Source organism: Neltuma alba, unplaced genomic scaffold (genome assembly GCF_004799145.2).
Source record: "Neltuma alba isolate B1F8T4 unplaced genomic scaffold, ASM479914v2 tig00011283_pilon, whole genome shotgun sequence".
Lineage (NCBI taxonomy): Eukaryota > Viridiplantae > Streptophyta > Magnoliopsida > Fabales > Fabaceae > Neltuma > Neltuma alba.
Window position 1 is genome coordinate 392,607 of NW_021635992.1, and position 24,763 is coordinate 417,369.

At 36.1% G+C, this 24,763-nt stretch overlaps 1 protein-coding gene across 1 annotated transcript; it reads left to right on the top strand.

The window, feature by feature from the left end:
• Positions 1–986: 986 nt before the first annotated feature.
• Positions 987–19,370, top strand: LOC114711215 (DExH-box ATP-dependent RNA helicase DExH16, mitochondrial). The gene is made up of 16 exons (XM_028895586.1): positions 987–1,146; positions 3,730–3,853; positions 3,959–4,080; positions 4,178–4,368; positions 4,646–4,786; positions 4,928–5,050; positions 7,263–7,340; positions 8,455–8,623; positions 15,812–15,924; positions 16,082–16,162; positions 17,126–17,191; positions 17,346–17,410; positions 17,529–17,574; positions 17,657–17,773; positions 18,640–18,731; positions 19,121–19,370. Exons 1-16 carry the CDS (start codon positions 987–989, stop codon positions 19,236–19,238), a joined length of 1,806 nt encoding a protein of 601 aa, XP_028751419.1. The 3' UTR covers positions 19,239–19,370.
• The last annotated feature ends 5,393 nt before the right edge of the window (positions 19,371–24,763 follow it).

Consider the following 24,763-nt stretch of genomic DNA (forward strand, 5'->3'; position numbering starts at 1 on the left):
TGTGTTTATCATTTTTTTTAAGGTAGTCATTGTACTAGTTGCACATATTAAAGATTTCATTAAATAGTAGTTTTAAATAATACACATGATTAATAAGGTTATTCTATGAAAGACAACATATATTTATAAGAATAACTAACTTGACAAACTTTCTTGATTTACTCAAAATTAGTCAATTAGTTCTTATATTAAGGATCGGAGGTAATACTTACTTCATATATTGTAAAATCTTATGGTTTAATTTATATCCAAACACCTCTAATTAATCAATAGGAGATGTGCGATAAATGACCAGTTTGGTTGATAGTCATGGTTCCTGTACAAGTAAAGTCAATATAAAAATGAGCTATAAATCAGACTAGTATTTGGTTTTCATAGAAATAAAAGGACGAGTTTGTCATTATCCATGCGCCTTTTAATCCCAGTGTCAAAGTAATAAAACATACCAAGTTTATTAACAGTTGCACTTTTTATTAGTTACCACTAGTACGGTCTCTAAAGTTTGATGCCTATTTTTATTTTCTTCAAATCTTTTTCACATATTTAATCTAAACACGCGCAATTTCCTTTTTAATCCGTCAATTTTTTTTCACGTTTTTTTAATAAGATTTGAATATTAGATAATAAATGCATTATTTAAGAAAATTTTGTGCATCACACAGATTTTTTTTTTTAAAAAATCTAGCTACAAACACTACCACAAAAAAGAAGTTTTAAATTTAACTCTTCATGCACCTGAAATGTCGGATGCGCTGATTCTGATATGCAATCCAGGCATGGCGAAGAGTAGTTTTCTGCCTCTTGACTCTCTGAAATATCATCGACCGTCCTTTTGAGTTTGTGTTTTGCAGTCCTGGGGCAACTTCTGTGCATTCTTGGATCTGATCTTTTTGTAGATGTCTGGAAAGCTGTAATGTGAAAGTCGAAGGATTTGTTTTCATTACAGATAGACATATATATGAACCACAAAACTTTCTAGTATCGACATGAGACAAATAAATGCTCTGGAGGTTACTCATAATTGCTTCCGAACAGGCACATCCCCGAAATGCTCAAGTGATGATGAGAAAGAACATCCAAGTACGATATCTGAGCAGTTGAGTGAAAGAAAGGGGAATGAAAATGATTTGATCTGGAACCTCGGGGGCAAGTAAAGGGAGGGCACCAGGCTAGAGTTCCATTGCACAGGGACAGGGTTTTAAGGAAAAGGGATTTGCAGTTATATGACTTGAGCAGGCCATCGGCTTGTATTAGCCACCACAAATGAAGTGTTAATCTGAATTAATAATGCACCTTTGGTAGCACTTCATGGCGGAAGTAGTACGAGAGATATATAAATAGGGTTCATGTCTAGAAATCAAGAAGCGATACCACTTGTGAAGAAATAATAACATAATATCATATTATTAGAGAACAAGGTTCATAGTGCTTAAATATAAATCAGAAAAGTAGCATCTTCATTTTATGTTTTAGGTGTATCTAACACTCTGATTTTATAGGATGTATTCCTCTAATTCTTTATATAAGACCCATTTAACTAATTTGATTAGATTAAGGAAGTTAGGTAAGTTAGTTAATTATAAGAAAAGTAACATATTTTTCCTAAAACACCATAATTATCTTTCTTAATACCCCCTCTCTCTTTTACTTGATTGTAGTTGAGGGAGTATTAATAGGAGTAATTTAGAGAAAATTACTAAATATGATAAAGGGCTCTTATATTTATGACCAAAACTAACTCAAGAATTGAATCCTATATTAAGGACAGGAGAAGTATCTAGTATTTTGGTATTATTTTTCTAATGCATTCAATACTCTTATATCAAAATAATAATAATAATATTAGATTACTGAAAGAATATAAATATAAATATAAATATATATATATATATACACAGTAGCTCTTATATTATGATTTTTTCCCCCTATTCATTCATAAAATTTGAGTATTTAAGCTTGTATAAAAAGAATTGAGTTTCCCCCCTCCTTTTGCACTTCACCTATTCACGGTCATGGCTTATGCTACCTTTGATCCTATTTATAAGAGCTTGTTGACTAATTTAAAGAAATTAAAAAAAAAAGTTAAGTTAATTATTTGTAATAAATAGGTGTTGTCTTTCTTAAAATATCATTACCAATCAAGTGTATTGGTTAAAACTCTTATTGTTAGAAGGACTATCTTTGAAAAAAATACATAAATATGACAGACAAAGTGGATTGTGATATTATATTTAGGATTAAAAAAAAGTTAAAACAGATTTTATATTATATTAAGGACTGGAGGTAGCATATTGTCATGTGATTATATAATAATAAAAATTAATTCCATAAAACTTTAAAATAAAATTTAGTTTTTAAAATTATTTATTAGAAATTTGAAAATATATGGGGCTTGCATGTAATTTTACCCTTCGACTGTTTGTGCTGGAATTCGGGAGCCAAGGTCGGCGGCATCTGAGGAGGAAGAGGAGTTCTGCACAATCAGTATGAGGGCCACAGGAAGAAGTTTTTCAGGAATTTGATCCGCGAAGTCTTACCTTACGTTGACCCTATTCTCCTATTTGACCTTCCTATGAAAATCTCGCTTTTCTGACTTCTAAGCTAGTGACTCTTGAGACAATATCTTTTCTATTATTTCACCTTTCTCCACAACCATGGCATCAGTTTTTTTTCGCCGGAAAATATCATCTTATGCGGTTTCCCGCACTTTACACGGTTTAACTTTGATAACCTTATTTTGTTTTCGTTGTTTGTTCCGTTTTCGATTATGCATTTGATGAAATTTGTTATGTCTTTGGGTGAAAGGAGAGAGCTGTTTTATTGTTAATTTGAGTAGGTTCCTGTTTTAAGAGCTAGCACAAAACTGGAGCCTGTTAGAGGGGGCATTCAATTTGGTGGAACCCAATCCATTGCATCTTTATAACTGAAAGTAACATGGCGTGAATTCTTTCTGGCTGCTAATTAATTACAATGGCGTTTAGGAAAGGAAGTTTTTTTATCTCTTTATAGTTTATTTCTTGACTGCATTCTTCCGATTTGAGGAATACTGTGCTATATGTATTGAGCCCATGTAGCCGTTGGGAGTAGCACCTTGATCTGTTTCCTCTGTAAAATCATAATTAAACCCTTTTTAATTGTACAACCAAACAGCAACATTGTCTAAAGTCGCTTATCTGTGCTTTCAGTTAGGAGCCACTTGGCCGGAAAACAACCTGCCACTTAATGAGTAGGCTTTTTAAAGACCTAGCCTTGTGTAGGGATTATAGGTGTCTTCATCAAAGGTGGAATGGAACCTTCGTTTCATTACTTTTGTTGGTTGTAAATTGGAGAGATGATTTCATTAGCGGCAACTTGATGAAGAGCACAAAGCTTATGACTGCTAATTACTTATGAATATTGAAAAGATGCTGTTACTAGATGTGATCAATAGAGAATTTTCCACCTTTTTGTCCCTCAACTTGAAGTTCAAAAAGTTTCTTGGTTTTTCATGTTATATCATATGTTTGTATTTGGTACGTTGGCAAATCCCATATGTTTGATAATTAATGGTGGTATATATTTCAATAATGCTGCTCAAATTGTTATTACCACTAAACAGAAATTGCTGCTGAAGTTCAATTGTTTCTTTCTTTTTTTGTGGGGGGTGCAGGGTAAATGAGTGCAATTGTATGTGTTGATTATTTGTTGGTATTTTTCTTTACATCTTTCATTCGTCAACTCCTTATGCAGGTAATGGTGAGCCTTTTCATCTATATTATAAATACAAGTTTGGATGTTTTAGTAGCCCTTCAAACAGGATACAGCTGTACAGCAGCCTCAATGATACCGACAGGATTGATTTAACAGACTTAACGTATGTTTATATGTCTCTAATGCTTAAAGCAACTGTGGTAATGATCGTGACCATATGATCTTGGTTTACATAACAGCCCTGATCCTAAATTCATGTTTGTTGTAGTTGTCCTCATACATGGTACCCACTGGCCCGGAAGAAACAGCGCAGGGTTATATTGCATGTTGGTCCCACAAATAGTGGTAAAACACATCATGCTCTGAAGCAACTTGAGTCAAGTTCTTCTGGTACATCACTATTCTACTTTCTACTATGATAATCTGTAAACAATGTTAAGGAGCATTAAAATTTTCTGAGTAGGTTAAGTACCTTTTTGCTCTGCAGGCTTGTATTGTGGTCCTTTAAGATTGTTGGCATGGGAGGTAGCAAAACGGTTAAACAGGGCAGAAGTTCCTTGTGATCTCATTACTGGTCAAGAACGTGAGGAAGTTGAAGGTGCGAAGCACAAGGCTGTGACAGTTGAGATGGCTGATGTGACATCCAAGTATCATTGTGCTGTTATTGATGAAGTACAGGCATGTCAATTGTTGATTTTGAGATTGACTTCTCAATCGTAAACAGCTTCTAGGGTCTGTTGATGTCATATGAATCAAAAGTATAAATTCACATCAATATAAGAGGATAAACCTTTATATGTTAATCTTCTTGTTATCATGTTATATCAGTGATTCTATATGTATTATTGCTAATATTTATTTTTCGATTGAGTTAAAAGATCATCTCTGTAATTGAAGCATCTGTACATGGGTAGTTTTCCATTCCCTGTAACCTTTACTTTTCCTTTTCTTCCAGATGTTGGGGTGTAATATGAGGGGCTATTCATTTACACGTGCTTTATTAGGAATAGCTGCAGATGAACTTCACCTCTGTGGTGATCCAGCTGCTGTTCCTCTCATTCAGGAGATACTGAAAGTTACGGGAGATGAGGTTGAGGTATTGAATTTTCTATATATAAACAAACCCTAGTTGGGGGAATCTGTGGCAATCATTGTTGACAAGGCACAGTGTTAATTTATGGTGTTTTCATCAAAATTTTTAAATTTTGATATACTCTCTTCTTCATGCCTTCTTTAGGTTCAATATTACGAGAGACTGTTACCTTTAGTTCCTTCAAAGACTCCTCTTGGATCTTTCTCTGATGTACAAAAGGGTGACTGCATTGTTACCTTTTCGCGTAAGGGTATATACAGATTGAAGGTCAGTTTTTCACTTTGTCAAATTTATTCTGAAGTTAAGTTGGTTTTTCTTCATTCTTGCTTTTCTCACATGATGGAGCGTCGTCAGCCCTTTTTATCATTGTTTCTCCGATTGTTTCTCATGTATGAATGGTTCTGGAATACGAAGTCAGCTGATTTCCTTGTAAAAGCAAAGAGCATCGGCATTTTAATAGTACAATTAATTGGAGATTGTGAAGTAACTTGCTAAATCAAACAGAGAGCTTTGGTGACCTGGTGTTGATAGCCTAACTCATGGTCCCTTGTTTTAAAGCAGCAGATTATCTTATGTTAGCGGTTGAACTCTTGATATACTACTTTTGAGTTTGCAATAAATACGGAACAGTGGAAAAGAAAAGGAAAAAGATATTATAATCTGATGTGAATGTTATTGAAATACTAATCATTGAGAGATTGGTAGGTTATCAACTGAAAAATTATTCTTATTTATTCCTTTGCAGTAATGTTATGATATTGATATATATAATTTTTCTAGGCTTTGCTTTTCTTATATTGAGTCAACTCGCTACTGATTTTCTTGGGAACTTGAAAATAGTTATTTTTAAGTCAATACATTTGCATTGTTAACTTGCTGAGCATGATTAGGTGTGGACATGATGGGTATCTTAGTGTTGGGAAACTCTCCTCCAAAAGCTACGTATTAAGGTGAGAGAACCAACACACTTAAATAACCTATCGAATAGGACTTAGGCATCCTATAGTCACCTTAGTCTCATCAATTGGCCCTCCTTGGAGAGCTAATGTCCCAACAACTGTATTCTGTGGTACTTCATTAGTAAAACTTCAGTTGGTTTTCTTGCTTTGATACCGATGTATGGGTACCTTAGATTGGGAATCCTCTCCCAGAAACTAGCTACTGAATTAGAACCAACCCACTTAACTACCTTATAAATCATCTCATACTATTCAATATGGAACGTGGACATCCCTCACCACCTAAATCTCCATCAATATGTATGGTACCACTGTGGATACTGTGCTATCGTGAACGAATTAGAGTAGAAGAGTCGTACAATGATTTCACATATTAAAGATAGTAGTTCTCTTTTAAAAAAAACAACACTCTATTGCACCACAAGAAATCCGTGTAAACACGCATATCCCATAATAAGGGTGAATGTCTTCCCTTGAAGATGTGGGCGTTCCTTTTAACAAGTCAAACCACAAAGTTGGAGCCTTCTCTCATTGCCAAATGCTGCACAGTTTTGTGGCATGGACTATGGTGAATACTTCTTTTTGCTAAAATTGGTCCTATTCGCCTCTTTTTTATTGTTACCATCCATGGTGGCTTGACGAAGAAGTATATTTGGAGTTACTGCCTAGTTCAGTGATTCATATCCTACGGGAGTTAAAATTGGTTTGTAGTTTACATTTCTCTGTTAATGAACTGAAGTGGTCCCCTCATACTTGGTTTGCACAATTTAATACTGTTGTTTAGCAGTTTAGTGTAACCTGGTGCGAGGTTGACCTTTTGATCTCTGGGCTTCAAATCTGTGTGTTTAATGTATAGGCCCTTTGGATTACATGGTTTTCATGGCTAAAAATCTAAGTGATGATTAGGCATGTCTCGGGTAAATATCTGCAAACATGAATCGCATCCTAGGATTATTCTAGCTGGAGTGCATAACACAGCTCTGTCATGTATTGTATAGTGTAAACATCTTGTAATACCATTTTTGGTTAAGTTAGTATTTTCATTTAGACATCCTAAGTTTTAACTCTTCCCTAGTGTCATATGTCTATGGCAGGCAGTGAAATACTGCCTTGCACTGAGGCCAAAGTGAGACACAGCCTGCAGAAAATACCAAGGAGCACTCTGTAGAGTTTTGCACTTGGGGCCAGTAATAGAGGGTTATTAGTAGGTGTTAGAAGTGTTCTATGTTCATTAAGACTATGAGGGATTTAATTTGTCCAAATTCTTATTTGCTTTATGCATTAATGTTCTTTTCTGTTTTGGACATGGTGATTACTTGTATATACTTGTTGAAATGCTGCGGTTAATTTATTTCTAGTTCTGCCAATTCATTTGTCTAGTTGTGTCATGTATGCTCACATAGTTAAGCAAACAGGGAATGACACCGCTGATTTTTCTCCTGTGTGTGCGTATGTGCAACTGTGTTTTTATTGGGACAATATTTACACCTTGCTGAACTTATGTTCACAATATTTCTCAGAAGAAAATTGAAAGTGTGGGAAAGCATCTGTGCTCAGTAGTTTATGGCTCACTGCCCCCAGAGACTCGAACAAGGCAGGTATGGATTCTCATTTATGTCTAATAATGTTAAATCTGGATTCTCATAGGCTTTTTTTTTTTTCCTGTCTTGTACGAGAAGTTTGATTAGTTCACAGGTATGCAGGAGGTGACGGGTTCAAACTTTACATTTATCCAACATTTTGTGCCTCATTATATATGATAAAACTAGCGAAAACATAACTTTTAAATATAACAATTTGATTTCAACTTATTCTTATGTATAGTGTTTACATATATATACACACATGGATAGAAATTGAAATGATACAATGTAATGATGAGTGCTTAGTTGAGATGGGAAACCTTTCCTAAAAGCTAGCTTCTGTTGTGGGATAGCCATCCCACTTAATTACGCCAGTGAACATCTTATACGACTTAATGTGGAATCGTACTACCTAAGTCTTCATCAATTGGCTCCCTTTGAAGAGTTGATGTTTTGATGGTTGCACTCTCAGACAGTTTAATTGTTGTTGCTTTGCTTAACTTCCTTGCCAGTGAAAAACTTCCATAGTTCGAAATGCAGTAGCTCTGTTTTGGAAACAATGGTGCCAATTGATTGGCATTCAATTGCCTCCCACTTAGATATCAATCAATTGGTACCAATGTCTCTATCATGAATAGCTATTGAGGTGGGAGAATTAACCCATTTAAATATGCCATTGACTATCCCATACTACTCAATATGGAGTTAAGGCATTGAGACTACGTAAGTGTCCTGTAACTTTATGTTTATAATATATATATATATATAGCATATGCGCTAATTGAACAATTGATAAAGTAATGAGTAGTGTAACAGTCTTATAAAGAATGTTATGAGCATGCTGTGATTGAAGAATGATAAAATGATATAAAAAGTTATTTACATTTGTCATCTTCTGGCCTCAAAAGAGATTTGTTTATATTTTCGTGGTAAACATGAGATTTGTGTTATTTGGGGGTGTCTCATAGGAGAGGAGAACATTTTGCCCTAAAAATTAGCATATATTGCATTATCTTTTATTTGTAATTTCCTGGTACGTAATAAGTTTTCCCATGTTTTTCTTCCTATTTTCCTAATTTGAACTAACTGAATGATTTGCTGAGTAAAAAAATGTTCATTGGACTTGCAGGCAACCATGTTTAATGATGCAAGTAGCGAGTTTGATGTTCTTGTGGCCAGTGATGCCATTGGAATGGGTCTTAATCTGAACATTTCTCGGATTATATTTTCAACTATGAAGAAGTTTGATGGTTTTGAGATGCGTGATCTCACTGTACCTGAAATCAAGCAGATTGCAGGTATCCTGAATTTATGTATGAGAGCACTTTATCCTGGAAATTGATTGAGGATGTGTTATTTGGAGTAAACATATATTTAGGGTAAATTTAATGTGTTATATTTAGTTTCATCCTTGTCTTTTTCTTTAAGATTCTTTAAATATTGAATCAACTTCAAACTCTTGTCTCATCTGTCTTTGAGTTTGCCTGAGTTTCATACAGAAAGCCTCTATTTGTGTGATGGTGTAGTCTTGTTGAATTAAATTCCTTAAATATAAAAGGCGCAGGAAGGCATTGAACATATTGTCATCAAATGAAGCTCTTTTGGTGTCAAAGGAAAAAAGGATAGTTAAAGCATCCTATATTATGAGTATTTACCAATCACCAATGTGCGGATGAATTAATATTTTGTTCCAGTTACTTCTGCAATGCTTGTCAGATCTTCTAAGATAATTAGGTATCTATTAAGCATCTAGTTTCTGTTTGATAAGTCAGTTAAAAGTCACTAAGTAGGATTTGGAGATGTTAATCTTCATAATCAGTGGTCTTACTTGCCATCGAGAACTAGGAGAATGTGTCTGTGTTATGACCCATGCAGTGGAAGAGAATCATGCAGCCCATGTAGGAGACGCGAGCTTGGACCAAAATGGAAATCGAGCCCATGCGATTACGCACCGTCGTAGTGCACGTGCTAAACGTGTACCTTGGAGGCTGAGAGAATAAAGAGGCCGTTACGTGAGAGAGAGAGGTGTGAATTATGTGCGAGTCATTTCCTCTGACACTTCTGCTCTGTAATCTTCTCCCTGGCCCTTAGTGGGTATCCTTCTGATCTTTCTGTTATTTCCTAACGTCCCGACTGCGTAGAGATTTGTGTATTGTTGAGTAATCGTTCATACACTGTGAACGATTGCAGTATTTCAATATATATATCTTCCGTCAGATTTAGTTCCATCCGTGTATTTGCAAGATTCATAACATTTTGGTGCTTTCATTGAGAGGAGACTGCAATGGCGGAAGCGACTCGATTTAAAGACGTGCAAGCGGACGTGAAGAACATGGGAGAGTACGTAAGGCAGAGTGAAGCCAACCTGAACGAGAAGATTGAGCGGCTGGATCTGAAAACGAATGACCGATTTGAGCAGCTAGAGAATCACTCTAACACGAGGTTCGATCGGCTAGAGGCAGCCATAGAGGCGTTAGCACGGGCACCTGATGGCCGGTTTGAGCAAATGAATGAGATGATTGTTGGGTTGAGTAAGGATGCTGAAACGAATAACCGAAGCATTGAACGGTTGAGCCAGTTGATGATGACCGGGGGAGGGCATTCTGAACAGGGACCCTCAGGATACCATTCACCGCATACATCCAAGCAAGTTAAGGTAGACTTCCCAAAATTTGACGGAACAGACCCCACGAATTGGATATTTCGGGCAGAGCAGTACTTCAATTACTATGAGACTCCGGACCATCACCGTCTGGTATTGGCTGCCATTAGCATGGAAGGAGATGTCATTCCATGGTTTCAATTACAGCAGAAGTCCAAGGCGATTCACAACTGGACCTCTCTGACTCGGGCCCTTGAGGCAGAATATGGGCCATCTCTGATGGAACAACCGAGGTCCAAATTGTTCAAGCTAATGCAGGCCGGGACCGTTGAAGAATACTGCAGGCAGTTCATGGCATTAGCCAATCGGACTGAAGGGTTGTCAGAAGGGGCCTTGATCGATTGTTTCACGAGCGGACTGAAACCCGAAATAAGGAGGGAAGTCATTTCACGCCGTCCTCATACCTTAATGAAGGCCGTAGAGCTTGCTAAGCTCTATCACATCGAAGAAGGCAGTACAGGGACGATGAAAGGTAGAAGCGTTCAGTCAGTTGGAGGAGCAGGTTCCCGACCACCTGGGGTGAATGCGACCCCTTACAATGCGGTGAAAAACCCCTTGCCTCCATTGTTACCCACACCCAACCTGAAACCAAGTCCGCAGGTGAAAAAAATGACGCCATCTGAAATGATGCTCAGACGAGAGAAAGGTTTGTGCTATACGTGCGATGCGAAGTTCTCTCCGGGGCACCGATGTCCGAATAAACAATATATGCTCATTGAATGTGATGACCCTGAAGAGGAGAAAGGTTCGGGCGAGTTGGTCATGACGGACGGCTCGAAATCTGAATTGGACGGGGAAGGTGGCTCTATTCATCATCTGTCTCTTCACGCCTATCACGGCTCTCCGTGCAAGGCGACTATACGATTTGTGGGTCTCATCGGGGGAGCTGAGGTCCAAATCCTCTTAGATGGGGGAAGCTCAGATAGTTTCATACACCCAAGGATCGCTCAACATCTCCAATTACCAGTTGAGGAAGCCAGAAATGTGAAGGTAATGGTTGGGGATGGGAACGCAATGAAAGGAGAGGGCATCATTCGAAATCTAGTGGTGCAAATTCAGGGACATACCTTGGAGTTCCCTGCTTATGTTTTGGCAATAGCGGGGTCAGATCTGGTGATAGGAGCATCTTGGTTGGCTACGTTAGGACCTCACATCGCAAATTATGAAGTGGGGGGATCTTATATTAAGTTCTTAATGAACGAAGAATTCATCACATTGCGGGGAACAAATGGAGCTGTGGTGACACGAGCCGCCTATCACCATTTACAGCGCATGGTGCAGACCGATGCAATATTGGAGTGCTTTGTGTTGCAAGTAAGCGAAGTGGTGAGCGAACCTGAACAGAGCACCACCGAAACAGAGGAACCCCTTCCGACAGACATGCAAGCATTACTCCACAGATATGGCCATGTCTTTGACAAGCCACGTGGGTTGCCTCCACCACGGAACCACGAACATCGGATCGTCTTAACAGAGGGAACAGGGCCGGTGAAAGTGAGACCATACAGGTACCCGTTTAGTCAGAAAAGTGAGATTGAGAAAATGGTGGTAGAATTACTAGACGATGGGTTGATTCAACCAAGTAGTAGCCCGTTTTCTGCTCCAGTTCTTCTAGTGAAAAAGAAGGATGGCACATGGAGGTTTTGTGTAGACTATAGAGCATTGAATGCTGTCACGATAAAGGACTCCTTCCCTATGCCTACGGTGGACGAGTTACTGGATGAATTGGGAGGTTCTGAATTCTATACTAAGTTAGATTTGCGTTCAGGATATCACCAGATCCTAATGCACTCTGACGATCGGGAGAAGACAGCATTTCGAACCCATCAAGGATTATATGAGTGGCTCGTCATGCCCTTTGGACTTTCGAATGCTCCGGCTACCTTTCAGTCTTTAATGAACTCAGTCTTTAGACCATTCCTGCGACAGTTTGTCCTGATTTTCTTTGACGACATCCTTGTTTATAGTTCAACATGGCAGCAACATGTAGAGCATGTACAGCAGGTACTGGAATTGATGGATGCCCACAGGTTATTCGCTAAGCTTTCAAAGTGCTCTTTTGGTAAAAGGAAGATAGGATATTTGGGCCATATTATATCAGCTCGTGGGGTTGAGATGGATCCTACCAAAGTTCAAGCAGTGCTACAGTGGCCTAAACCTCGAAATGCGTCCCAACTGAGGGGTTTCCTAGGCCTCTCTGGTTATTACCGGCGGTTCATTCATCGATATGCTCACTTGGCCAGTCCACTATCCCGGTTACTACAAAAGGATGGGTTTGAGTGGACTACGGAAGCTCAGCAAGCCTTTGAACGACTTAAGGAGGCGTTGACCCAAGCTCCTATACTTGCTCTCCCGGATTTTTCAAAAACGTTTGTGATTGAGACTGATGCCTCAGGGAAGGGAATTGGGGCAGTTTTGAGTCAGAATGGGCACCCGATCGCGTACTTTTCAAAACAGATCTCACCCAGGATGCAGAGTCAGTCGGCGTACGTGAGGGAATTATATGCGGTCACCCAAGCAGTAGCAAAATTCCGACATTATGTGTTCGGTCAACGCTTCATCATACGAACGGATCAAGAGAGTTTGAAACATTTACAGGGACAGGTCATGCAAACCCCAGAGCAAGAGCTCTACCTTCCTAAGTTAATGGGATATGATTTTACCATCGAATATAAACCAGGGAAGTCGAACCTAGCAGCTGATGCATTATCCCGTATATCTCACATGGCACTTATACGTGTACAATCTGACTGGTTGACTGAGGTTTCTGCCGAGATTCAGAGCTCGACATACATACAAGAATTGATTGCAAGGCACTTGACCGAACCAACACCGTCTCATGAATATAGTGTACGAGACGGGCTGCTGTATTGGAAGGGGAGAGTAGTGGTACCACCTGAGAATTCAGAACTGATACATAAATTACTATTGGAATTTCATTCATCGGTGATAGGGGGACATGCGGGCGCATATCGAACGTACCAGCGCATTGCAGCACTATTCTATTGGCCTAACATGAGGCGAGACATTACCAGGTTCGTGCGCCAGTGTCTGGTTTGTCAGCAGACTAAACACATTCAGGCACATCCGGCCGGATTGTTAGATCCTCTTCCAATTCCTAGCGCTATATGGGAGGACATAGCTATGGACTTCATCACATCACTACCGTCGGTGCAGGGATACTCGGTAATATTGGTGGTCATTGACAGGTTTTCAAAGTTTGCCCATTTCATGCCTTTAAAACACAACTACACTGCTCAGCAAGTCGCCGAAGTTTTCATCAAGAGTGTGATTAAGTTGCACGGCTTCCCTAGATCCCTTGTGTCAGATCGCGATAAAATCTTTACCAGTGCTTTCTGGAAGCAACTTTTTAAATTGCAAGGGACGGCCCTCCGAATGAGTTCCTCCTACCATCCACAAACCGATGGTCAAACCGAAGCGTTGAATAAGAGCCTAGAGATGTATCTTCGATGTTTTGTATTTGAATGCCCGAGAATGTGGCTTGAATATTTACCCTGGGCAGAGTTTTCGTACAACACGGCTTTCCACACCGCCATCGGCATGACCCCGTTTAAAGCTGTTTATGGCAGGGATCCCCCTCATTTGTTGCCCGTTTCTGATGGAGGTGGGTTACCGACTGATTTATTTCAGCAACTGAAGGCGCGCGATCATATCCTGGCGAGACTGAAGGTGAACTTGCTCAAGGCGCAAGCTAGAATGAAACGATTCGCTGACAGGAAGCGCACAGAGGTCCATTTCCAGATCGGTGACTTGGTATTTGTTAAACTACAGCCTTATCGCCAGCATTCGGTCGCACTGAGGAAGCATCACAAGTTAGCTCTCCGATATTTTGGACCCTTCCCGATAGAACAAAAGATCGGCAAGGTGTCGTATCGCCTAACACTGCCTGAGACCGCCAGGATCCACCCCGTGTTTCACGTATCTATGCTGAAGAAGTGTGAAAGTCCTACGGCCATTCCCTATATGCCGTTACCTCTGTTAACAGAGCTCGAAGGGCCGATACTGCAACCTATTGCTATTCTAGATGTTCGGGTGGTCAAGCAAAAAGACACGTGGGTTCAACAAGTCCTCGTCCAATGGGATGGAACTGACTCACCCACTTGGGAGCTCGCTGCTGAGATTATGGAGTTTTACCCCTCCTTCGACCTTGAGGACAAGGTCGCTGCTCTACAGGGGGGCAATGTTATGACCCATGCAGTGGAAGAGAATCATGCAGCCCATGCAGGAGACGCGAGCTTGGACCAAAATGGAAATCGAGCCCATGCGATTACGCACCGTCGTAGTGCACGTGCTAAACGTGTACCTTGGAGGCTAAGAGAATAAAGAGGCCGTTACGTGAGAGAGAGAGGTGTGAATTATGTGCGAGTCATTTCCTCTGACACTTCTGCTCTGTAATCTTCTCCCTGGCCCTTAGTGGGTATCCTTCTGATCTTTCTGTTATTTCCTAACGTCCTGACTGCATAGAGATTTGTGTATTGTTGAGTAATCGTTCATACACTGTGAACGATTGCAGTATTTCAATATATATATATCTTCCGTCAGATTTAGTTCCATCCGTGTATTTGCAAGATTCATACCAGTCTGTTTAGGTTTCAGTCTACCACAAAACCTAAAACAATGTTTAAATAGGGGATTTCTTAGTCCTTTTTCAACAGATAATAATGAGCTTTTCCTCTCTGTGACAGTCTGTGGTTTACTTCCAGAAAACTGAAGGTCAGATTTCAGAGGAAGCAAGCCACTGTCTGAAGATGACTCTGCCCCATTTCATCCTTTCTATTCCATTTGCCTCTTTCATCCAAAGCCATAATTTGATTGAATTTCTAAGCCGCACATTCCCAGTTTGTGCTATACTGCTTTGGCCTTTTAACATTTCATTTAAAATATCTCTCCTTTTATTGCCAATTGCCTCTATGTCATGGGCTATTCTCTGCTAATCTCTAGTGGAAAGATTTTTTTTTTTTTTTTTATTTCAATTTAGAACTCATAACTAACAACTAAAACATATTACATATTTATAATATGTCTGGTTAGTGAAATTTTAATTTTAGTTCCTCGAGTTTGCTCAATAAAGCAATCTAGTCTCTTTTCATTTTGAGCATTGTTGGCTATTCCCATTGGAGCAATATGGTCCTTTTGGTGTCTACTGAAGCAATATTGTTGCTCTAACCATCAAATCAAAGCCATTAAATATCAAGTAGGAGGGCAAAAGATTCATTATATCACTGAAAAGAGAATCTAAAAGTTCTTAAATTACTATTTTTTTCCCACAATTAGAGGGGTTAAGTTACTCTAATGAGCAAACTAGAGGGACTGAATTGCTTTAGTATGTAAACTAGAGGGTCAAGATTTGTTCATAAAAATAAGGACTGACTGATGGAATTGAAGGACCTCAAAGCTACTCTATGCCAGCTGGAAGGAATACATCTGTGGTTCCTCGTGCATTTTGTTCCAGCCATAAGCATGACATGCCTTCAAAAACAGCAGATTACCAAAGGATATCATAATCCTTATTGCTTCCAAAGCCTCCCTATCTTTTTGATGGGAAAGGTCTGAATGGGCCAGAATGACATTATTTTCATTAAAAAAAGCCCAAAAATCTGTTTAAAAAAAAAAGGTCCATTTTGTAGTTATTTTGATAATTCTATATGTTATATTACAGAGGAGTGGCATGCTTGTGCATTCTGATCATTCATTTGTTTTATTTTTGTTCTCTACTTTGTTTGTTTGGAGTTTTTACTTAAATAATCTTTACATTTGAATTTTGTGGTAATTCTTTAGTTGCGTTGAATGCCTCTGCTTGTAGGGAGAGCTGGTAGATATGGGTCTAAGTTTCCGATTGGGGAAGTAACATGTTTAGATGCAGAGGATCTACCCTTGCTTCATTCATCATTAAATTCTGCATCACCCACTTTAGAGGTATCCTTCAAAGCACCTGATACCAATTATATATAACTATGACAAGAAACAAAAAGCTAGTAATATATTTTAATATTAACTTACGCTTAGCTAACTTGATTTCAAATCTGCTGTTGCTGATTTGTCTTATGACATGTATACCTCTTTTCTTACGCAGCGTGCTGGGATACTTCCTCCGTATGATCTCATGCATATACATTCACGACTACACCCCAAAGATAGTTTCACACAGATACTGGTAGGCTGGCATAGTAGTCAAATAATCGCATGATACTCTATTTACTCATTGATTCTTTGTTCAAATCAGAAATATCTATCTGTAAGCTAGAAATTTGACAGTGTTGGTAGTAGTTGTTATTATCATTTATCTCAATTGGTAATTTTTGGAGCATCTCACTTTAATTTCATGGGATTATTCCCACTGATTTGTTCCCTGATTTGATCTAAGTCAGATGTGATTCAGATCTGATACAGCAGCTATTTTGCCGCCTTAGATTCCCTTAATTTGTATGGTTTTGCCCCTTGTTCATTGCTGGGTATTGTCTCAAAGCGGAAGGAACTACTTATGTGGTGTCATCATACAATATTGATGAACATCTATTGCAGAGGAATGGACAAAAACATCTTTGGTGCTGGCAAACAACTTGATTCCAGTGACACCAAACATGGTATTTAGGTCGTTGAGTGGCTGCCTAAACAGAACATTGCGACTCATGAGATTCCCCAATTACATTTGAAATTGCAGAATAAGATCTTTGGCCACTAATGTTTGATATGATATTCTCATCAAACGTAGCTCCTGGAGTGCAACTGGCTTCCCATAAGTTGCCCCCTTCACATTCTTATAGCATAGCAGCTCTTCTCGGCTAGAGCTGTCCATACTGTAGCTTCCTATAAGTAATCCTTAACACTTGATAGTTTCATTGGATCATGATTTGTGTGTGCAACTCCTTTCTAATTGTTTTCCACGGCCATCATATCATGGATTTTGTGATTGGTAGTTTGGTTGTACGATGGACATGCCATGAAGTCAATTATTTGCCCCCTTTATCTATCAGATGTCATGCTTGAAGAATTCTAATCACTTTAAAATGCACCTGAATGACCATCTAGTTGTAGTTCTGATGGCCCCAGCCTTTGTGCAAACTTGAAAATGTGATTGTACTTTGTTCTTACTAAAGCTTTTTCTTTTTTGTTGCAGGAGCATTTTTTAGACAATGCGAAATTATCAGAGAATTATTTCATCGTTAATTGTGAAGATTTATTGGTATGTTTAATTATAGCTACCTTGCCATGTAATCAAGGACATTTGATATCGATTTTCATTATTTATTATCACTTCGATTACTTCCATTCTATCGTATGTTTAGTGGTTGCCATTTGGTTGTAATGTGGATGGTAATTGCAATTGCTGTCATCAGAAAGCCGCTGCTATTATCGATGAGTACCCACTTGGATTGCATGAAAAATATCTTTTTTGCATAAGGTATATTCTTTTCCTCCAAAAAATTTACCAATATTTGGCATGTCATTTCCAATTCTAAGAATCAGGGTGTCTGTCTTTTCTTATCACTTTTCTTTTAACTGATATTTGTGATATTCAGTCCAGTTGACATGAATGACGAAATTTCATCTCAAGGCCTTACACAGGTAATCAGTCTCTCATCATTATGAGATGTATAAATATCAGATTGTGGGCATAAAAGTGACGCTATACTTTTTTATCAACCAGTTTGCAGAGACTTTTGCTAAGAAAGGCCTTGTTCGGCTTCGGGAAATATTTACACCGGGTACACTCAAGGTGCCCAAAACACCATCTGCTCTTGAGGAACTTGAATCTATCCACAAGGTGAGGTTTATTTTATATTATTTTCAATTCTTGTCAGTCTGTGTCATTATTCCTTGTTGAATGTATTAATTGGCACAAGCTCTAGGCCCCCATTGAAGGTGTTAGCCCTGGCTCATGGGTAAATATTGAACTGTGAAAGATGCATTTACTAAACCTAGGAATGGCCATTGGCAAAAACTTGTATATTCATCTCCTCAATCAACCTACTGTAGCCAGCCCATTTTAGTGACACCAGTGTGTGTTGTAGAAATGTGTTGAAGAAAATGAGGGCCAGACGTATTGAAGGCCTAGGTTTGATCCCATGTATAGATATGTTACTGATGGAATTAGAGGGAAAGAGAAGAGAGGTAGATAGGATAGTACTCCTTGTGCATCTATCATCAGTTATGGTAAATACAAAGGCAATGCAACTAATGCAAGAAATAAGTCCAACCCACAATTCAATGATACCCTTATTTTATTTACTTAAAAAAGGTACCCTTATTTTAACCTAATCATCTCACACGTACAATTCAAGCAAGCTGGAAAAAATTAACCCTCACAACATAGAAACTTGATGCCTTAAATTTTAAGAGATGAAGGACTTGATCCTTGTACCTTAGGTAATTGATTCTTGGAGAAACTGAGCCAGTTTAATCTGGGTTTTCTTTTATGGATGTAATGGCTCGCGCGCGCGCACTGTCCTAGCATAACGCCGCTTAAGAAATACCAACATTAATTTCGTTTATATTAGCTTGATGGCTATATCACACCATGTGGCATGTCTGCTTTGTATTTAGTTGGCGTGAAGTTCATAGAAAATGATAGTAGTTTGATTTATTGAACTAATCCTTGGGAATCACTTTGATTTTGTGTCAAAATTATAGGTCCTGGATCTTTATGTTTGGCTAAGTTTCCGATTGGAAGATTCTTTCCCAGACCGCGAGCTAGCTTCATCTCAAAAGGCCATCTGCAGCATGTGAGTTGCTTTGTCTTTAGTGATTTGCTGATTTTTTTAGTTCCCTTTCAGATCAAGGCTTAACTGTATAATCAGTGAATAAACTCTAAAATGCAACCAAAGATTACTTTGAACTCTGGATTTACATGAAAGTATCAAATTCCACTTCAAAAAAATTAATAATAACTGGAAAAGGCTGTGTGAGTTTCGACCCCACCAATTGGTGTTAATTTCATTGATGTTTAACATTTTCATCTTAATGAAGTTCAACGATTTTTTTTTTTGGTTAGCTCATATTGAAGTTTGTTTCATTTTCACATTGGTGTCTTATTCGGTGAGATAAAATATGATATTTTTTCCTTTTTTTAATGCCATTTTATGATTATTTTTGGTTGAATTTGAGATGGTAGGTTGATTGAGGAGTTTCTGGAGAGGTTTGGGTGGCAGAAGCCGAATGCAGCAAGGTTGCCAAAGCGTTCCGCTAACATGTCTTCTCTCTTGTCACAACGTGTCAGGCCATATTTGTAAATTATTTTGGGGCTGTCGTGGGTCCCATTCCTGGCCTTTCATTTTTTAATCTTGTAGTTTATTTCTTAATATCTGTAAATTATTCTGATAATATAATAAAAGCAATAGTCATCTGTTTGGGAATTATATCCACTAAATATTTGATTTTGGCTGTAGAGGAAAAGCTTTTTTTTTTGGGGGGGGGGGAGGCTATTTGAGGGTTAAAGTGTGGTAATTTAAAATAGGATCTGGTTTAGATAATATGAAAATAACTTTTTTGGCCAGAAATAATGTAAGAATAATGAAAAAAATGTTACTTGAGCTGATAATCATGCCGAAAAGATATCCTTAAATATCAATGACCAAACTTGATGTGTGTTCACGGCTTTTAATAAAATAAATTTTAAATATTTAAGAATTGAATTTCTTTACCCCAGTTAATATATGTGCCACAAATGCGAAGCGTTTAACAAATGGATCAGATAGAATGGAAGAATGTTTAAATGAAGTTATAAGGGTGAAGGAAAGTTTATTTGAGTAAAATAAAAATAGAAATATTAAATCATTCAGACTAAATTTAAATCATCTAAGTCCCCCAATTAACCAATTTGAAAATTGAAATGTCCTCTTAAATAATTGATATAAAATTTAATAAGCCATGCTATTTATAAAATTACCAGTAAATCATTGAGTAGTGTTGCAGTCAAGTGCCTGATTTTTTTTTTAAATTCATTTTTTATTTTACTGGATGTAATTGTCGTTGTCCCTAGAATGACACAGTTTTTTTTTTCTTCAATAAACTGATAATGATTTTTTATTTTGGTCAATGTGACAACGTAAGAAGCTTCGTGGTGGAAGAAAACGAGAGGTACGTTCTATTCACACGGCGACAAATAGTTTTGAGGATTGGCAATGCTACACTGTCGTTTTCATTATTCTCATAATATTTATACATATTTGAGGAAAAATTCACAGAATTTTAAATAGCATCATATGATATCCATGATATAATATTAAATGCAGAAAATTGAAAAATTTGAGCGACAATAATTTAGTTGGGAAAAAAGCATAATTTATATTTTTCTAGGGATAAGGTGTTGTAAACTTTTTGGTGGGATAAAGTCTCTTGCTTTAATGCTCGAAACAATTGAATTTTCTACCATTTAAATACTACCTTCGGTCTTTAATATAAGATTTTGTTTGGATTTTATTTTAATCATAAATATAAAACCTCAATCCATTTTGTCTCTAATATTTGTACTTTTTTTTTCAAGATAGTCGTTCTAATAATGATAGTTTTAACCAACATACTTAATTAGTAAAGATATTTTATGAAAGACAATACTTATTTATTATAAATAAATAACTTAATTTATTTTCTTAATCTCCTCAAATTAGACAACTAGCTTTTATAATTAGAACAGTAGTATATCTTTTAAAAATATTAAGTGAGACATCGTGTAATGTGTTACGTTTTTACAACGGATGAATAGTACAAGCTGGCAAAAAAAATTCTCTTCCGGTGCTAATTATAAGAGCTAATTGATTAATTTGAGAAGATTGAGGAAAGAAGTTAAATTAATTATTTGTCATAAATAGATATTGTTTTGCCTAAAATACCTTTGCTAATCAAGTGTATTGGCTAGAACTACTATTATTAAAAGGACTATCTTGGAAAAAAATACATAAATATTATAGACAAAGTGAATTAGGGTCTTATATTTAGAATTAAAATAAAAATCAAACAAGATCCTATATTAAGGACCGGTGGTAGTATAAGATTCTTTTTACACTATAAAATGTGTTTTATATTTAGGACAGGAGGAATATAATTTATATATTTGATATCCATTTTAACTTTCATATAGTGTTTCTTAGTTGGTTGTGTCAATCTAAATTATTCCCTTCTATCCATAACATAGAAATTAGTTGAGAGATTAAATTTGATTTTAAATTTAAAATCTCAAATCAATTTATTTTTCATACTCATGATTTTTATCTAAATTAGTTTTTTTAATACAGGTATTCTTTAACTAGATATAATCTTATTCGAGATATTATTAGGTATTTTTCTCAGTGAAAATTTAAAACTTTGTTGAGTAACTGAATTGAAGAAAAGTATTCGTTTACTTAACTTTTTTTAAAGAAAAAAGTGAAAAGCTTGAAAAGGAAGATGAGGACGGGGAGAAGAAAGCGTCTGCGTCGTACGCGTTGGTTTTTAGGAAAGAGATATAAATTGAAACAAATGAAGCAACCCATTATGTACGTTTAGGCTGTTCGTTGCATACACAGAAATTTCCTTCGCTGTCTTCTCCTCCTCTTGGTAATTATACCTATTCCTTTACCCTTGTACGTATTAATGTAATACTGCCTCTTGTACTTGATATGAGACCTACTTGACAAAATTGGAAAAATTAAAAAAAATTGGTTAAGTTAGTTATTTATGATAAATAAATATCGTCTTCCCTAAATACCTTTATTAATTATGTGTGTTTGAATTACAAATTAATAGTAACTCCTTAACATATAAGACTAATATAGAGAATACTTGAGGAAAAAAATGAAAATGGATTAGAGTCTTATATTTCGGATCAAATAAAAAATCAAATTAGTTCTTATATTAAAGATAGGAGGTAGTATTAGTTTAACCAAACAATATTTCATATCACATTTTGTGGTTACCTTGCTTTCAATCAATAATTATCATTTACGTTCAACTTTATCGGGTCAAAGAGAATGGGAAATGTAATATATGTAACGACTGGTACCTGATTTTATTTGGTAAATTATGTGCGTTCAGGCTGTTCTCATGTTACATACACAGAAATTTCCTTCATTGTCTTCTCCTCCTCTTATTCATTATATTTATTCCTTTACCCTCCTGTGTATTAATGTAATACTACCTACAGTTCTAAATATAAGAACTAGTTGATTAATTTGAGTAGATTAAGAAAATAAATTAAGTTAGTTATTTGTGATAAATATGTGTTTTTTTTTCTAAAATATCCTTACTAGTCAAGTATATTAGCTAAAACTACCATTATTAGAATAACTACATTGAAAAAAAATACATAAATATGAGAAATAAAAGAGATTACAGTATTATATTTAGAACTAAAATAAAAATCAAGCAATATCTTATATTAAGGACCGGAGATAGTATTAATTTAACCAAACAATATTCCATATCACATTTTGAAGTTACCTTGCTTTCAGTCAATAATTATCATTTACGTTAAACTTTTTCCGGTCAAAGAGAGTGGGAAACGTAATATATGTAACAACCAGCACCCGATTTTATTTGGTAAATTATGTACACCAATCTATTTTAATTTTCCACCTTTTAACTAAACAAAAACAATATTACAATCACTGAAATACCATTCGACTGATAAAAACACATGCGTGCAAGGCCGAAAGAACACACGCCTGCATGCTGAAGATAATTCACAAATATATATATTAATATTAATATTCATGACAAATTCATTATTCAAAAAAGCGCACACACTGATCAGGGATAAGTATATATATTTTGGGCATCTTATTAGTTTACGTGTTTTTTCCATTGTTTCACTTAACTTTTAAATTTAAATAATGAAAAGAATACACAGAGTGCGACGAACATCAGAACATGTAATGTCGCAATATCCTCAATTAGGTATTATAAAGTTAAAAAACAGACAAATATTAATTTAGTTACGGCTATGATGTGGGCCGCATCAGATATTTTGTGGAAATGACAAAACATGATGGCGCGAGGGGGGCACACCCACAATGCAACACCAACATGTTATACACCTCAGCAGGTTGTAGCCTCCATAAATGAATTTATCTCACTATCCTTTATATTAAATTTGGAAAATATTTATGTCAAAAATTTTAAATTCTAATCATATATAATCAGGTGTCCTATTTTTAGGATACAGGGTCAAAGTGTGGTTTAAAAAATTAATAAATATAAAAAATTTGATATGAATACTGTTGGTTAAACTTGGTCGTTTGAGTTTATCTCACTGTAACTAAGCAGGGTAAAAATAAATTATGTTTTTAACATCAAACTAAAATCGGAAAGAAGAAAATAATTGAACCGAATCACCTGATGAATTATTTCAGGTCGATTTTTCGATTTTATCAATTTTTGAGAAGCTCCCTGAAAAAAAAAAAAAGAATATTGGATTGGACTTGGGCAGGAACAATATTATTTTCTTTTCTTGAAATTTTTTCGTAATAGTATGACTATGTTTCCCAAAAAATACAAATGGGAAAATATTATTTTTCCTGCTGTAACTTTTTTTGTAGTTACAGAACCACAGGAAGCCTAATGTTCTGCCATTAATTTGGATTTTAACTGTTATTTACTTTTCTTTTCTAATAACCTAACGAAAAACCAAACTCTAAATATATACTCCTTAAACAGAAGCCATATCCAAAATAAAAAAGGAATTGAAAAATCGAAATGAATTTTATTCGAATTGATTTTTTATTTCAATTCAATTTTGCTCACTCCTTACCACAACTAAAAAAACACGAGAACTAACCTAATTTAAATGCAGCCAAGTAAAACAAGAGAAAGCAATAAAATTCTTTTACTAATTATATTTTCAGATTCCCTCCCTATCGTTTATATTTTATAGTGGAAAGTGGAAACACCAAATATTACATTCAAACGCCTCATCATCCTTGTCGTTTTTCTCATCGCCTTCCCCTTTTGACTTTTTCAGTGAACTAATCCTTTTTCTTTTTTTTAAAAAAAATTTGGTGATAATGAACTAATCCTTCGACATTACATTTTTTTAAAAAAAATACTTATATGAAATGACTTTTGATTATATATATACTTACTAATTTTAAAATTATTTCGGCCATGAAGATTTTAACGCAACAGAATCTTAATACATTATTCCTTTCGTTTCTTATTATAAGAGATGAATAACCGAATTACGTTAATAAAAAAAATAGTTAAAATTAATTAAGAACAATGAATGTGTAAAAAGTATAATTTTTTCCCAAAAATGCCCTCATTAATAAGAAGAGAAAGCATGAGAGAGAACAAAGGTAAATTATTAAATGAAAGAGAAGTGGGAAGGTGAGAGAGTGTGAGTTGGAGACAATAAATATAGGTAAAATAAGAAATCAACACAAAAAAATAGAGACAACTTTTAAGTGTCTCTTATATATAGAAACATGCCATAAATATTAAATGTATCTTATAATAAATAACGGAGGGAATAATATATTGTACTTACTTGTTTGCCTTTTTTCTTGCTATTATCCCCATGTCGTTTTCCGTTGCGTATGGCATTCGTGCAGACTATTGAGTACAAGGCACGATTGCCAAAAACAATATCGTTCTCTCTTGCAATTTTTATGTAAGTTCTATTTTTCTTATTAAAAAAAAACACAATATTTTATTCATGAGCAAGCATCGGTGCACCATAAGCCCTAAGCTAATATGAGTAGAGTCAATTTTATTCATATATTAGGGTTAATATTTTTATTTTTTATGTTAAATAAAATACTTTTGACTTGATTCATTGAGAATT

Excerpts from the sequence above, each read along its gene's own strand:
- LOC114711215 (XM_028895586.1), top strand. The coding sequence starts at position 987 with ATGAGACAAATAAATGCTCTGGAGGTTACTCATAATTGCTTCCGAACA. Across the intron at positions 4,369-4,645 it reads CTGTTATTGATGAAGTACAG|ATGTTGGGGTGTAATATGAG; the intron begins GCATGTCAATTG and ends CTTTTCTTCCAG. Across the intron at positions 18,732-19,120 it reads CAAAAGGCCATCTGCAGCAT|GTTGATTGAGGAGTTTCTGG; the intron begins GTGAGTTGCTTT and ends TTGAGATGGTAG.